We start from the raw sequence: 16,997 nt of genomic DNA, 5'->3' as shown, positions 1-16,997 counted from the left end.
TGGAGCTTGTTTTGACACCACACCTCCAAAAAGCTGGTGCTGGTTCTGCCACATCTGGCATCTGGCTACTCCACCTCCTCCTCCCCTTCTTCTTCCTCTATGTCTTCTTCTGCTGAATTGTCCTCTGAAACAGCAGAACTCCCTAAGCGTTCAAGGGGCTACGTAAGCAGTCAGGCTAAAAGATGGCATGAAGAGCTTCAGTTGGTCTGTCTAGGGGATAGGAGTCACACTAGGGCAGAGATTCTGTCAGCTCCTCAGGGGCAGGCTCTGAGGTGGTTGATGCCACGACAGCGTGAGCCAGGAAAGGTTGTATGCGACAATGGCACCAACCTTCTCTCCGCCCTCCGACAGGGATATTTGACACATGTTTTATACTTGGCACATGTCCTGAATTTGGTGGTGCAGCAATTCTTGAACAGGTACCCGGGCTTACAAAATCTCCCGAGGCAGGCCAGAAAAGTCTGTGGCCATTTCCGGCATTCATACAATGCCGGTGCTCAGCTATCTGACATTCAACGGGAATTTAACCTGCCCACCAACTACCTAATTTGTGACATGCCCACCAGGTGGAACTCAATATTGGCAATGCTGCAGTGGCTTCACATGCAGCAGAGGGCGATCAATGAGTACCCGTGTGAGTATAGCACAAGGACAAGCTCAGGGGAGCTTGGCTTCTTTTCGCCACACCAATGGCTGCTGGTAAAGGATGCATGCACTGTCCTGTCACCATTTGAGGAGGCCACAAGGATGGGGAGCCAGGACGATGCATGCATCAGTGACACTATCCCTCTAGTCTACCTGCTGGAGCACACGCTTTGTGGAATCATGGACAGGGCACTTGAGGCAGAACAGCGGGAGGAATAGGAGGACTTCCTTTCCTCACAAGGCCCCCTTTATGCTGATATCATACCTGCAGGGTCACAAAACACACAGGAGGAAGAGGAGGAGGAGGATTTTGGCAGCATGGATGTAGAGGATAACATACAGCAGTCTTCAAGGGATGGTTTTCATTCCCCAGAAACCCCAGGAGTTGTACGTGGTTGCTCCTGACAATGTCATCCTTAGTGACTCAGAGGACTCAGAAGCTCATGCCTCCTCAAACTTACGTTGCATGGGCTCCCTGATTCTGCAAAGCCTGCAAAAGGACCAGAGCATTCGTGCTATCAAGAAATTACTGGTTGGCAACTCTTCTTTATCCAGGTTACAAGGGTAAAGTTGCAGAGCTCATCCTGCCTTCGCAGAGGGAGCAGAGGATGAAACATCTTGAGGACTCCTTGAAGAAAAATTTGTGTAACACCTTTCCAAACACTGGGAGGTTAACATTCTCTGGATGTGTTTCTGAGGCATCATTCGGCCAAAGGAGGAGTGGTGGAGAAGGGGGCTGGCTGACTGATGCATTTAAACAGTTCTTTAGTCCTAAGCAGCACCCAGGGCTTTTAGGTTTAAGCAACCATCGGCAGCGTCTCCATCATATGGTGCAGGATTATCTAGGGGCAAGAGCAGACTTGGAGACCTTTCCAACTGAGCATCCACTGGGTTACTGGGTCTTGAGGATGGACCACTGGCCAGAACTTGCTTAATATGCAATCAAGCTACTGGCCTGTCCTGCTTCCAGCGTGCTTTCCGAACTGACATTTAGTGCTGCTGGAGGCTTTGTGACAAAAGAGTGCATCTGTCCGCAGACTGCGTTGACCAGCTGACTTTTATTAAAATGAATCATTCCTGGATAAGCAGTTATCAAGCCCCTGATGCTGATGTAACTGATTGAATTTGCTAGGGGTCTGCCATCCCTTGAAGACTGCATATGCTGCCAACCCTATTCCTCAATCTTGATTCTGCTAGCTTCCAACAATGTTTTCTGCACTTGTATGACAGATGCATACAATTATAAATTCATATGTAATTTTCAACAGCAGGCCCTGACCCTGTGGCCTGCGCCCAGCAAGAGTAACTGTGAGGGGTTACAGTGTCCAGGCACCGCCAACAACAAAGGCCCAATTTTTCTGCACCTGTACGACAAGTACATGCAATTTCACATTTGTATGGAATTTTTACCAGCAGGGCCCTCTTCTGCGCCCAGCAAGAGCAACTGTGAGGGGTTGCGGTGTTCAGGAACAACCAACAGCCAAGACCCAATTTGTCTGCACCTGACAAGTACATGCAATTTCATATTTGAATTTTTAAAAGCAGGGCTCGTTCCTTTGCCCGGCGCATTTTTTTTTTAAATAATTTTGGCGTACCAGATCCAAATCCATACCAGACCCGAAGGGACTGGGGGGGCCCTATGTCGTTTTTTTTCTTTTATTTTATCTGTATTGCAGGGTTTAAATTACATTTTTTTCTTTAGAATTGTCAGTATTGCTGTAGCAAGATCTATACATCGTACACATTAAGGGGACCCCCCAGGCTTGATATTTTTCATTTTATTTTTTCACTTTAGGCATCATTAAAATCACTTCTTAAAAAACAATTGTTTTTAAAAAGAATTTTTGCATTGGTACATGTCACCCAGGTCAGTACCCGGACCCCCATACACTTTTTTTAGGCAATACCTTGCATTTAAGCCTTTAAAATGGGCCTTTGACGTTCGAGTCCCATAGACTTCAATGGAGTTCGATTGTTCGAACAAACTTTTCCCCTGTTTGCAGTGTTCTGGGAACCGAACAGGGAGGTGTTTGGCTCATCACTAGTTTTATATTTCTTAAAGGCCGTTTGTTTTTTTTTTCTCTAATAACAATTTTTACTTTGCGGTTTAGCCAAGTTTTACCTTGGCTCTTTTGTGTTTATTTCCTATTGGAATACACTGTGTGATACCTTTGTTTAATATGTTTCTAAAGCATTCCCATTTCTTCTCTGTGTTCAATGTTCCTAGGGTTAGGTCCCAATTGATCCTCTCTAGTATTGAGCACAGCTCAGAAAAGTTTGCTCTTCTGAAGCTTAGGGTTCCTGTGCTCCCCTCGTGCCTTTCAGTTTCCTATGATTTATGCTAAATGTGATCACCCTGTGATCGCTAGATCCCAAGTCGTCCCGTATTGCCAGATCTAGAATTAGACTTGGATCGTTGGTTATTGGTAGATCTAGCAATGCATTCTTTCTAGTAGGAGAATCCACCAATTGAGACATGAAGTTGTCCTGTAAGATATTCATGAATTGACGGGCATTTAATGAGTGAGCTGTCCCCACCTCCCAGTCAATATCGGGATAATTGAAGTCCCCCATTATGATGACATTTCCCTGCTTCGCCGCCATTCCTATCTGTAATAGAAGTTCCAACTCCACCTCCTCCCTCAGGTTGGGGGGCCTATAACATACCCCCACTATTACTTTCCCCCTTAATTCTTCTCTGTGGAGTTCTACCCACACGGATTCCACCTCCTCCCTCGTCCCTTCCACAATGTCACTCCTCTCTACCATCCTTATATCATTTTTGATATAGAGACATACCCATCCCCCTCTTTTACCCTCCCTGTCCCTCCTATACAAGGAATACCCTTGAATATTTGCCATCCAGTCGAGTGAGGTGTCAAACCAAGTCTCTGCCACCCCCCACAAAGTCCAGGTCCTCCTCATGTACTAACAGTTCCAGTTCTTCCATTTTGTTTGCTATGCTCCTGACATTTGTGTATACTCCTCTCAGTGTTGTATGAGTGGATATTGATTTCTCATTAAGTTTTCTCATGCTTTGTTTGTGATTTGACCACTCATTCACACCAGGAGTTGACGTTCCAGTTATATTGATGCCGCTGACTCCCATAATACCCTCTGTCCCATAATACCCTGCTCACTGCTGACTGTTACTACCTTTGAACCCTCCTCCCCAACACCTAGTTTAAAAACCCCTCCAACTCTGTGACCATCTTTCTTCCCAGTAGAGCTGTACCATCCCCATTAAGGTACTGCCCATCCTTACTAAAGAGCCGGTAACCGACTGAGAAGTCAGCCCAGTTCTCCATGAACCCGAACCCCTCCTTCCTGCACCAGTTCATCAGCCACTTGTTCAATTCCCTAAACTCCTTCTTCCTCTCTGGTGTGGCTTGAGGCACAGGTAGTATTTCAGAGAAAACCACCTTGGAGGTACTTCTCCACAATTTATTCCCTAATTCCATTAAATCGTTTTTTAGGACTCTCCACCTTCCTCTTACTTTGTCTTTGGTGCCTATGTGCACCGTGACCGCTGGGTCCTGCCCAGCCCGCCCAATAATCTGTCCACCCGATCCGCGATGTTCCGAACCCAAGCGCCTGGTAAGCAACATACTGTTCGGCGACCATGGTCTTATTGACAGATTGCCCTATCTGTCCTCCTAATAATTGAGTCCCCTACTACCACTACATGTGTAACCTTTCCTGCATCTCTGTCCACCTCCTAACCACTTTCCTGGCAGATAGGAGAGGGCGCCTGCTCCAGCACTGCCACCCCTGAGCTTATATCCCCAACATCATGCAACTTGGTATATTTATTGGGGTGTACTAACTCTGGACTGGCCTCCCTAGTGCTCTTCCCTCTACCCCTCCTAACTGTCACCCAACCGCCTACCTCTGGCTCCTGTGCCTCTGTCTCCACCCTCCTCTACGCTGGCCCCCGCCAGCACCTGCTGGGTAATGTCCAAGCTCCTTAACAGGTTGTTGATGCTGTGTAGTGTTGCAACCTTGTTTTCTAGATCCAGGATCTAAGCTTCCAGAGAAACAAGTCGCTCACATCTTGCACAGCAGTATTCCCCCTTTGATTGGTTCATCAAGGAATGCATATATGCAGCAAAAAGTGCACTGTGTGGCATCCCCAATCCTGTTGGACGTTATTACTCTCTATTCTAATGGAGACAATAAGGATAATGTCCTGCTATTTGTTACCTACACTACTCCAAGCTCCCTTGATACTATACCTATTCCAATTACTTCACAGTCACTCTCAGCACCCCATGTCACTCTGTGTCACTCGTTACTCACAGCACCCTGTGTCACTCACAGCACCCCGCGTCACTCACCGCGTCACTCTCAGCACCCCAAGTCCCACTCAGCGTCACTCTCAGCCGACTGCGTCACTTTCAACACTCCGAGTACCACTCAGCATCACTCTCAACACCCCGTGTCTCACTTTGCATCACTCTCAGCACCCTGTCTCCCTCTCAGCATCACTCTCAGCACCCAGCAACCTCTCAGCCACCTGCGTCACTCTAAGCACCCAGCGCCCTCTCAGCCACCTGCGTCACTCTCAGCTCCCAGCGCACTCTCAGCCACCTGCGTCGCTCTCAGCACTCAGCACCCTCTCAGCCACCTGCATCACTCTCAGCACCCCACATTCAACTCAGAGTTTTACACTCAGCACCTCACGTCCCAGTCAGCGCCCCAGTTAGTGCCCCACATTCCACTCAGCGTCACACTCAGCACCCGACACACTCTTAACGCCCCTCGTCACTCTCAGCACCGAGCATCACTCTCCGTATCCCGCATCACTCTCAGCACCCAGTGCTAAGATGCTCCCAGTCACAAAGGCACTCCCAGTCCACCTGCTTGGCCGCCCCTGGTCTGCTTGCCAGTTCCTACAGCCTCCCCCTGTCAGCCTCTCTCCTTTCAGTCTGTGTCTACCACTTGCCCCTGTCCCACCGTCACTCTGGGGCCCCCTCCCTGCTGCCTTTCCCGATCAGTCCCACCCTTGGGTTTCCCCTTGTCAGATCCCTGTCAGATCAGAGCTGGCTCCCTCGATCAGCTGATCAGCACAGCCCAGCACTTGTTGATTCCCCTATCCGCAGCTCCCGTCACTCACTGTCCCCGCTGCCTCTCACATGCCTGTCAGTGGAGTCTGGTCCTCAGCCTGCTCTCGCCTTCGCTGCTTCCCCTGCCTCTCACTGTCACCCGCCAGGGGGAGGGGTGTCTCTCTGTCTCTGTCACCCGCCAGTGGAGGGTCTTGCAGTCATGATCCCAGTCTCACAGATCAGTCTGCTCGGCGTCTCCCCTACACGCTCTCCAACTCTCTTTCTGTGTGCTCTCCTCTGCCCTCTGGAGGACACAGTGTTGAAAATGTGAAATGTAAAGCAAAAATGTGAAATGCAATGTCCCTTCCTCTCACAAAGCAGTGCTGAAGCCTAAGCAGCCGGTCCCCAAGGCAGGGCATTGTTACTTGGGTGGGGGATTTTACAGGACATTTAGTGGTTCTGGTGATGCTTTGTTGTTGCTGGGGGAGTTGGAGATGGGATGACAACTCAGAGTTATGCTGTGGTATTTTTATATTGTCTTTTGTTTAGTTCTTTGCTTAGTTTGTATTTCAGGCAGACAGAAAGTACATATATGTTGTGATATATGAAAGCCCTGGGATCATCAGCCATCTGTACTGGTTAAAGCATACAGTCCTTTTGTTTTCAAAGTCAGGAACCCGAAAGAAACTTCATCAGCTGCAGCAAGGGAAAACCAAACAAAAGTAGCTTTCAAACAAAAAGACTCCATAATTCTGGTGTGGTAAAATAAACAGCTCACCGCCAGTACATTAATCCCACACCAGGGTTTTAGGATTCCTGCCTGGCTGTAAGGCCGCTGAAATTTAGCAAACACTACATCAGTTGTCGGACTGACCACACTTCCCATAGCCGTGATCTGCCTCACACTCCACTTCACCAATAGATGCTGCTTTCTTCCTGCTGCCTTTCAAGACTCCCTTGCAGATGGGTAACTCCTTCATGACCAAAGTCCCTGTAATCAGGGTTTGCAGGTTCTTTTCAGCCCGAAGGTCTCTCCGATCTTCCGAATTCTGGGTCTCTAATGGGTACTTGCCAATCCAGAGAGAACTCAAAATCAGCCCTCTACTCTCCAACCAGACTACCCTGGAACCCCTCACCCTGTATGCTTGAGAACCCCTGAGTACTAACATAGTTTCTTGAGCTCTACCCTAAAAGGACCACTGCCCAAATAGTGTGGAAATACAGTATCTCACAAAAGTGAGTACACCCCTCACATTTTTGTAAATATTTTATTATACCTTTTCATGTGACAAAACTGAAGAAATTACACTTAGTGAGTATGCAGCTTGTATAACAGTGTAAATTTGCTGTCCCCTCAAAATAACTCAACACACAGTCATTAATGTCTAAACTTCTGGCAACAAAAGTGAGTACACCCCTAAGGCAAATGTCCAAATTGGGCCCAAAGTGTCAATATTTTGTGTGGCCGCCATCATTTTCCAGCACTGCCCTAACCCTTCTGGGCATGGAGTTCACCAGAGCTTCATGGATTGCCACTGGAGTCCTCTTCCACTCCTCCATGACAAAATCACGGAGCTGGTGGATGTTAGAGACCTTGCGCTCCCCCACCTTCCATTTGAGGATGCCCCACAGATGCTCAATAGGCTTTAGGTCTGGAGGCATGCTTAGCCAGTCCATCACCTTTACCCCCAGCTTCTTTAGTAAGGCAGTGGTCGTCTTGGAGGTGTGTTTGGGGTCGTTATGTTGGAATACTGCCCTGTGGCCCAGTCTCCGAAGGGAGGGGATCATGCTCTGCTTCAGTATGTCCCAGTGCATGTTGGCATTCATGGTTCCCTCAATGAACTGTAGCTCCCCAGTGCTGGCAGCACTCATGCAGCCCCAGACCATGTCACTCCCACCATCATGCTTGACTGTAGGCAAGACACACTTGTCTTTGTACTCCTCACCTGGTTACCACCACACACGCTTGATACCATCTGAACCAAATAAGTTTATCCTAGTCTCATCAGACCACAGGACAATGTTCCAGTAATCCATGTCCTTAGTCTGTTTGTCTAAAGCAAACTGTTTTGCGGGCTTTCTTGTGCATCATCTTTAGAAGGGGCTTCCTTCTGGGACAACAGCCATGCAGACCAATTTGATGCACTGTGCGCCGCATGGTCTGAGCACTGACAGGATGACCCCCCACCCCTTCAACCTCTGCAGCAATGCTGGCAGCACTCATACGTCTATTTACCAAAAACTACCTCTGGATATGATGCTGAGCACGTGCACTCAACTTCTTTGGTGGACCATGGCGAGGCTTGTTCTGAGTGGAACATGTCCTGTTAAACCGCTGTATGGTCTTGGCCACCATGCTGCAGCTCGGTTTCAGGGTTTTTGCAATCTTCTTATAGCCTAGGCCATCTTTATGTAGAACAACAATTCTTTTTTTCAGATCCTCAGAGAGTTCTTTGCCATAAGGTGCCATGTTGAACTTCCAGTGACCAGTATGAGAGAGTGAGTGCGATAACACCAAATTTACCACACCTGTTTCCCATTCACACCTGAGACCTTGTAACACTAACGAGTCACATGACACCGGGGAGGAAAATGGCTAATTGTGCCCAACTCTGACATTTTCACTTAGGGGTGTACTCACTTTTGTTCCCAGCGGTTTAGACGTTAATAGCTGTGTGTTGAGTTATTTTGAGGGGACAGCAAATGTACACTGTTATACAAGCTGTACACTCACTACTTTACATTGTAGCAAAGTGTCATTTCTTTGTGTTGTCACATGAAAAGATATAATAAAATATTTACAAAAATGTGAGGGGTGTACTCACTTTTGTGAGATACTGTATATCTCCCATCTATGAGCCATCCCTGGCATCCTGTACAACATATTAACTTTTTTTATTGCAGTCTTCTAAATATAATTAAAGGAATAGTGACATGCTGATAGGTTAATTGACTTCTGTGTAAATTGGTCCTAGTATGTGTAGGTATGAATGTGAGTTACGAACCTTAGATTGTAAACTCCTTGAACCTCGGTTCACACTAGATGCAGTGCGAATTCACAGCGAATACAATGCGGATTCCGCAGCACGGTCAAACAAACCAATTGCGGAGTGTATGTTAAGTTAATGACACCCCGAAATTGGTTTGCAAAATGCAATGCGATTTGCAGAATGATTCTGGTGCAGACAAAGACTGGGTCCTGCAGGAGTTTGGTGCGAATGCGGTGTGATTTCAGCCATACAAATCCATGGCTCAAATCGCAACCCAGAAACACTGCATGTAATTTGCACAGGAATGTGCTGTGATACCTGTGCGAATTACATGCGGTGTCCTGCACCGCATCAGTGTGAACTCGGGCTGAGGGTAGTGACTGCTTAGAAGCGTTGTTCCCTATTTAAATAAATGATTAACCAGAGTTAACTTTGTAGGCATAAAGAACTAGTATCAAAACTATAACACATTTGCATTTCTGCCACAAATAACTATGTGCTCTGATTGCTTATAGGTATGATGCCCCAGCCTATGATGACTCAGCCAATGATGCCCCAGCCTATGATGCCTCAAATGATGGGTCAGCCAATGCCCATGGCACAGCCAATGATGCCCGCTGTAGACCCTTCACAAGTAGCTGCCCAACAAGCATTTATTCAGCAGCAGGCCTTGCTTTTGGTATATACCTTGCTTTATTGGGTTATGTCTTCTTTGCACTTTTTATGGCCACAGGGCCGGTGCTAGACTATTTTACGTCCTAGGCAAGACCAGCTACTTGCGCCCCACCCCCCAAAAAAAAAAAAAAAAAAGGGAAGGGGTTAAAAACTTCTCTATGTCCTACCCAGTGACCCTGATCTAATGGTTCCTCCATGTTATGCTGTCGTACCCAGTAACCCCCATATTCCTTCATGTCACACCTGGGGACCCTGATGTCCCTCTATGTCACACCCAGGGACCCTGATGTTTTTCCATGTCACATTCTGGGACCCCAATATTCCTCCATGTCTTGCTGTCATACCCATTGACCCCGATGTTCCTCCATATGGCACCCAGGGACCCCCATGTTCCTCCATGTCATGCTGTCATACCCAGTGACCCCAATGTTCCTATGTCACCCCAGGGGCCCCTGATGTTCCTCCATGTCATACCTGGAGAGACCCTGATGTTTTTCCATGTCACACCTGGGGACCCTGATGTTCCTCCATGTCACACCTGGGGACCCTGATGTTCCTCCATGTCACACCTGAGGAGCTCAATCCCCCATGGCACACCCAGGGACCCAAATTCCTCATGGCACACCCGGTGACCCCAAACCCCTGTTACACCCGGTGACCCCTATACCCCATGTCACACCTGGGGACTCTGATTCCCCATGGCACACCTGGTGACCCCAATTCCCTTTCACACCAGGGATCCTCCATGTCACACCCAAGGACCCGGATCCCCTGTTCTGGGGATACTCACTGGGCGGTATGAAGAGAGTGGCCTGCACTCTCCCCTTCTTCACTGTGATTACTTCTCCCAGGACACTCCTCTCCTAGACCACAGTGCTCACCACAGCTCCAACCGGCTCCTGATGGAGGAAGAAGAAGCAGTCAGAGAGCTCCGCATCATCCTTCATCACCGACCTCCTCAGACCATTCCGGTGCCTCATTGCTTCTGTTCCAGTAAAGCTGTCGCCCTCCAGTACCGAGCTCCGGCTCAGGTTCAGCTCTCCTCCGCTCCCTGCTTAATACCGACCCAGGGAAATGATGACTGCCCACCAGCTCAGTGCAGAAAATCACTTCCTGCCCAGGGTTTAGGCCGCTCAGCTCCAGCTGAAGAGGATCATCATGCAGGCAGCACTCCGGTGGGCTCCCTTCCTGCCTTCTGGGGTCCCCCCAAAGCCAAGGCTTGGTATTTCCGCCACTGCCCCAGACACCTGGCATCTTCCTCTGTCCCTTCTTCCTACCCCGCTGCCGCCCCTCCCCTCAGCTCACAAGGATCATGAATAAAGGAGATAGAGTGCCGACTCCTGGTTGCGCACCTAGGTGGCAATGCACCCTATGTGGCTGCCTAGTTTGCCTAGTGGAAGCACCGGCCCTGTCTGGCCTCATAAAAATTATTTCCATTCTGTGACCTTTGTTGTAGAATATGCTGTATTTTTTTAAGTTACTGTTTTATTATTTGTATCCAGGCACAACAAATGACACTTCAAGCCACAATGTTGTCCCAGCAGCAGCAAGCTCGCCAGGATCCTCCACAAAGAAGCAAAGACCGTTCCCCCCCTCCAGCTCCAAAACCTGCTCCTAAGACACTTCCTAAATCATCACCAGCTTCCCCACAGGAGTCAAAGCCAACACCAACCCCACCTACAGCTCCTACATCACCTCCAGCTGCTCCACCCCCACCACCTTTGCCTGCTGCTGCACCTCCACCTCCTGCTGCACCTCCATCTATATTACCTCCCACGCCCCCTCTACCTCAAACTTCACAAAATCAGATGTCAGAAAGACCCAGAGAGGTAATTTATGGATAATATAAGATGAACTGACAGAGTTTTAAAGGGGGAAATGCTAAATATGATGTGCAAGTTGGAAGATCTGGGATTAAATCAGGCCCATATTTAAAAAGAATATATCTAGCCTATAAACTAGCATTTCTGGTAATGCATGAGCAAGTACCTGTGCTTATATTATAATCAGTTACTTTCTTCCATATTTATGGGGTCTTGACTTCTCTGCAATCCAGAAAGAAGCTCTGACCTTTCTTGGTGCCAGGTTGCACTGCCTGTTCCAGAAATGTCAAATGCCAGAGCTTCTACTGACCATTGATGTTTTGCTGTGTTTTACAACTGAGACTGGGGGACAGTGCAGAGTGTAGGAGAGGCAGGGTTTGATCTTCACTTAGAGAGAAGTCAAGGTTCTTCATGCAAGTCTGAACCCTGGATCCAGGGTCTTCAAACAGGGGCTGATTTTAAGGCATATCTGCACCTTTAATACAGTTGTTTTTTAATTTATGCTTATAATGAATGTTTTTTTAACCACATTGGATTGTAGAGAAGTCAAGGCCCCTCTCAGCGATATTAACTGTGTGGTCCAAAAGAAATTTGCAATGCTTAGCACCTCTCTCCTGCGCGCAGAATCAGGACTCTCAGACTACTTCTGTCACGGGACTCATACTTGGCATCCCCAATGGCTAGACCTTGCTGCCTTCTACGACCAGGGTGGTCGACTGAGTGTTATATTAACTGTGTGGCCCTGCCTGGCAAGGCACATCCTTTCCACCCGAAACATTCCTGCTAGGTCCTCTTTATAATTTACGTGCATGCTGGTGCCTAATTAATTCCTATGAGTGAGTCATACTAAACTGGATTTAGATTCGATTTCAATAAGATTGAATTTGGCTAAGGCGTGTATGCCCGGAAAGAAGAGGACCTGGAAGGCATATTTATGGTGGAATACATGTGCAGTGCGGGGCAGGGCTGCACAGTGAATATTGCTGGAATGGGGAGAAAGGTACATATTTAACCAGGTGGGCTGCACTCAGGGTGGTGGGGGCATAATTTATAGGACAACTGTAATAAATGTTCACTTGCCCTTTAAGACAAACACAATTACTTGTAGGCACTTCAAGGTACCTGTATCTAACCAGTAATGTTTGTTGGTGGAGATAACATGGCTTTAAATTGAAAAAAACATGCCAAGACAGAAAAGGGTAAAAAAAGTTTTGGAAGGACCTAAAAACATACTGGAAAAATCTTTGGAAAAAAAACACTGCCTAAGAATTTGATTTGCTGAGTGTGGAATTAGCTCATGTGAATTGATAAAATCCCTTTTAAGAGCGACCATGTGAATAAAACGCCTAGGCTTCTGGTCATATGACCAGAAAAGGGCCTGGAGCAGTATATTCTCTTATTGGAGAGTGAGATTTTGCAGCACGACCTACTGAGGAAACCTTTCAATTATAGAGTAAGTGCACCCGGAGCACCCAATGTGGTTCCTCTTTGTTCTCTGATCCCTCTGCCATCTACTAGTGATGTCGCGAACCTAAAATTTGCCGTTCGCGAACGGCGAACGCGAACCTCCGCATATGTTCGCGAACGGGCGAACCGCCATAGACTTCAATAGGCAGGCGAATTTTAAAACCCACAGGGACTCTTTCTGGCCACAATAGTGATGGAAAAGTTGTTTCAAGGGGACTAACACCTGGACTGTGGCATGCCGGAGGGGGATCCATGGCAAAACTCCCATGGAAAATTATGTAGTTGACGCAGAGTCGGGTTTTAATCCATAAAGGGCATAAATCACCTAACATTCCTAAATTGTTTGGAATAACGTGCTTTAAAACATCCAGTGTGTGTATACGATCAGGTATAACACACCGCAAACAACCGCAAACAGTGCATTTGCAGTGGGTACAGTACAGTCTGTGGACCTGACATTCACTGGCAGGCAACTATAAAAAATATATATATTTTTAATTTGCAAGCTGCTGTGCCACCGTATGAGTGGTGGGCACTGCAGTGGGGACAGTACACTCTGTGGACCTGACACTCACTGGCAGGCCAGGCAACTGCAATTATAAAAAAATATATATATTTTTAATTTGCAAGCTGCTGTGCCACCGTATATATGAGTGGTGGGCACTGCAGTGGGCACAGTACACTCTGTGGACCTGACACTCACTGGCAGGCCAGGCAACTGCAATTATAAAAAATATATTTTTTTTCAATTTGCAAGCTGCTGTGCCATGGTATATATCAGTGGTGGGCACTGCAGTGGGTACAGTGCACTCTGTGGACCTGACACTCACTGCAATTATGACAGAGGAAAAAAATATATATTTTTTAAACTGCAAGGTACTGTGCCACCCGATATGAGTGTGGTGTGCACACAGTACAGTCTGTGGTGGGTCTGTGGCCTCTCACACACGGCGGGCAGGCAACTGCATAATAGATATATATATATATATATATATATATATATATATATATATATATATATAAATTACTCAAATACCAGCCCTAAAAAGGGCTTTTTGGGGTGCTGCCAGGATGCTGTCCTTACAGCAGGAGTGGACCGAGAACACTATCTATAATCTAATAAGACTAACAACTGTCCCTATTAACAGCAGCAGCAGCACTCTCCCTGCTCTCACTAACACACTGCTTCAGAATGATCTAAGATGGATGCTGCCCTTGCTTTTTTATAGGAGGTGGGAGGGCGTGGGAGGGAGGGTATGCTGATTGACTGGAATGTGTCTGCTGACTGTGAGGTTCAGGGTCAAAGTTTGCCTCAATGATGAAGTATAGGGGCGGACCGAACATCGCATCTGTTCGCCCGCAGCGGCGGACGCGAACAAGCGATGTTCGCCGGGAACTGTCCGCCGGCGAACATTTTGGGACATCTCTACTATCTACATGAGTCATAGCCAGGACACTAAGCTAGGGTTGCCACCTGTCCAGTATTCACTGGGACAGCCCAGGTTTTGAATCATATGTCCCCCTGAAACCTGGGCACATTATTCAGATATAAATGTAGCTTGGAATAGGGCCTGACAGGAGGGTGAGGGGGCACTATGTGCGCTGCATTACTATTCTTTTTGGAGCGCCCAAAGATGTTCAAGGTCTGTTATCCTATAGTGCAGGGATCTTTAAACTACGGCCCTCCAGCTGTTGCAGAACTACACATCCCATGAGGCATTGTAAAACTCCGACATTCACAGACATGACTAGGCATGATGGGAATTGTAGTTCCTGAACAACTAAAGGGCCAAAGTTTGAAGACCCCCGCTATAATGTATACAAAAAAAAAAAAAGTTTGCTGTGTGCCGCTAAAGTGGTCGGGTTTGGCTTAAAGAAAAAGTGGCAACCCTACACTAAGCTGACACAACAACCTCTCGGAAGACGCTCCCCTCCAGCACAAGGCAGGTTACTCATAGCCTCAGCTCTGCATGTTTTTGTTTGAGCTTTGCACAGGGGGTGTGTCTGTCTCTTCCCTCCACTCAGCTTTTCAATTACAGGCAGTGTGTGTGTGATGTCATATCCCAGCCCCCCACTTTGTGCTGCTGTGAAAAATCCTTTGATATGTATGATTTAGAAGGCTTTACAGGAGAAATAGAGACAGATAATCAGGTACAACTTATGTACAAGCATTTGTTTCATCTCTGTGTATAACCTGAGGCTAGTCATTTCACTGGATGTATGTAAGGTTTTACAACCACTTTTAAAAGAGCCTGTAAAATGTTGATACAATTTATGAAATATAGGTAATATAGTGTAATAATGGCATATGTCTCTAAGGTTTACTGGGATGAAGTGGATGCTTCTGAGTACTCATATCAACGGAAAACATTCCAGCAGAAGAGAGAGTTCTTCCAAAAGATGCGTAAGTAACATAAAACATAAATGGTTTAGGTTTCCAAACATTTTTTTTAGGAGGTTCTAACATATATATGTTACAGAGGCTCAAGGGATTCGAGTGAAATCAGTAAAACCGCCTTCTAAAATTCTGCTGCCAACTCCTGCAAACAAGCCAGAAAGTGACAGTGACAGCGATGAGGAACCTCCAGAGCCCCCGGAACCAGAGCCACAGCCACAGCCAGGTAAGTCACTAATAAGAAAACTACACAGTATTCCTTCAGTTTTCTGAGTCCCCCTAGTAACAGTTTTATTACCCATTGATCCTGCCAGTAGATTTGTTATTTTTCCACTTCCTTTAACAAGGTTACAACACTGTTCATCCTGCAGTGAAATCACACAGCAGCATGGTCTCCTTGTAGTCATTTTAAATGGACTTGCAGTTTTAAAGAGGAAGTAAACCCGTTTTAAAAATGTGAAAAAAAAAAAAAAAAAACCTGTAAAGACAAAGGCATAATGAGCTAGTATGCATCGCATACTAGCTCATTATGAAGTACTTACCTAAAAACGAAGCCCCCTCAGTGCCGACAGGACAGCCGACATGTCCGGCCGTCCTGCTTCCTGGATCTCATCCTCCGGCCATCTGATTGGCCGGGGGCGCGATTACATCACTCCCGCGTCGTTCCTTCAGAGCGCATGCGCCAATGACATCATCGGCTGCATGCACTGTAAATGTCTCCTAAACGGTGCATGTTTAGGAGATATTTATAGCACCTATAGGTAAGCCTTAATATAGTAAAGGTAAGCTGCGCTAAGCAGTGAATAATAGATCAAAAATATTAAATCAGTGAAAAATTATGAAAACAGTGTATATGAATAAAAAATATATATGAATTGTTACACAACAAAAATAGTTGTGAAAACATACACCCAACAAAAGTGTAAGGCCCCGTTCACATCGGGGCGACGCTACTTCGCACCGCGACCTCGGAGCGGCCGCCACGGACTTCATAACATTGAAGTCTATGGCGGTCGCCCCAAAGAAGCTCCGGACCCTTTTTCTAAGTCGGAGCGACTTGTGTCGCTCCTATTAGAACGGGTACGCAGCTTCCCTATGGGAGGCGACCTACGGCGACCTGTGAGGCGACCAGGTCGCCTCACAGGTCGCCTCAGTGTGAACCGGGGCTAAAACAAATGTGCTCCCAAAAGATGGTATTTAGAAGTCCACTTATAAATAGTGATAATTGATAATCCTAATCACAGAAACTCCTCAGCAGTGACTGAGAGTCAATATAGAAGTCCTTGTGTGTTCAAAAAACTGATGGATCACTCTTATTACTGGAAGGAGGCCACTAGATGTACAAACTGCTTACCAGATTTAAGTAAATCAAGTGCCCAATTCAAGAACACGTATTCTCCGAATCCAAAGCAGGACAAACTTCTAGATGAATGCTCCTCAGATGGCAGAGAAATCACGAACCATTTGCATGTAAAAAAATAACAGATCCCATAGCGTGATACTGCATATATTGCTCATAAAGAACCAATAGTAAATTTACACCTTGAGTGCAATCCACTGAGAAATAGAGTGCTAATAAGAGAGAAACCTCCACCGACAATACAGACTGCTTACCAGACGTGCAATAAATTAAGCCAAAATATAGCATAGGAGCAATGACCATCACCCATAAGCACAATCTGCTTACCAGATACACAACAAATAAGTGCAGATGTCAAATATCCCTAGAAATGGCCAGGAAAGGAGCAACCTCCCAAGTCACAGCAATCAGAGGGGAGACCACCACCGACACCACAGCTGCTTACCAGATATAAATAGTAAAGAGCCAAATGCCAGTCATCAGGATCCAGTGGGTTCCAATGCCAGAATAACTCCAACAGAAATCCCCAACAGGCGTCCAGTCACGGAGTTATAGAAAAAACAAGGTGCCCCATAGTGTAAAACCATAGACATTTAT

General features: G+C 46.8%; 1 protein-coding gene across 2 annotated transcripts in view; it reads left to right on the top strand.

Moving 5' to 3' along the window:
* MYO15B (myosin XVB) overlaps positions 1-16,997 on the top strand; it is a 764,404-nt gene that overhangs the window by 63,944 nt on the left and 683,463 nt on the right. For both annotated transcript variants that reach the window (XM_082273009.1, XM_082273008.1), the window contains exons 14-17: positions 9,196-9,359; positions 10,858-11,184; positions 14,965-15,049; positions 15,126-15,266. In XM_082273009.1, the coding sequence (XP_082129135.1) occupies positions 9,196-9,359; positions 10,858-11,184; positions 14,965-15,049; positions 15,126-15,266 (717 nt within the window). The remainder of the gene's footprint in view (positions 1-9,195; positions 9,360-10,857; positions 11,185-14,964; positions 15,050-15,125; positions 15,267-16,997) is intronic.

This window comes from Pelophylax lessonae, assembly GCF_965119305.1.
Source record: "Pelophylax lessonae genome assembly, chromosome: 11".
NCBI classification, from domain to species: domain Eukaryota; kingdom Metazoa; phylum Chordata; class Amphibia; order Anura; family Ranidae; genus Pelophylax; species Pelophylax lessonae.
This window is presented reverse-complemented; position numbering and strand designations above follow the sequence as displayed.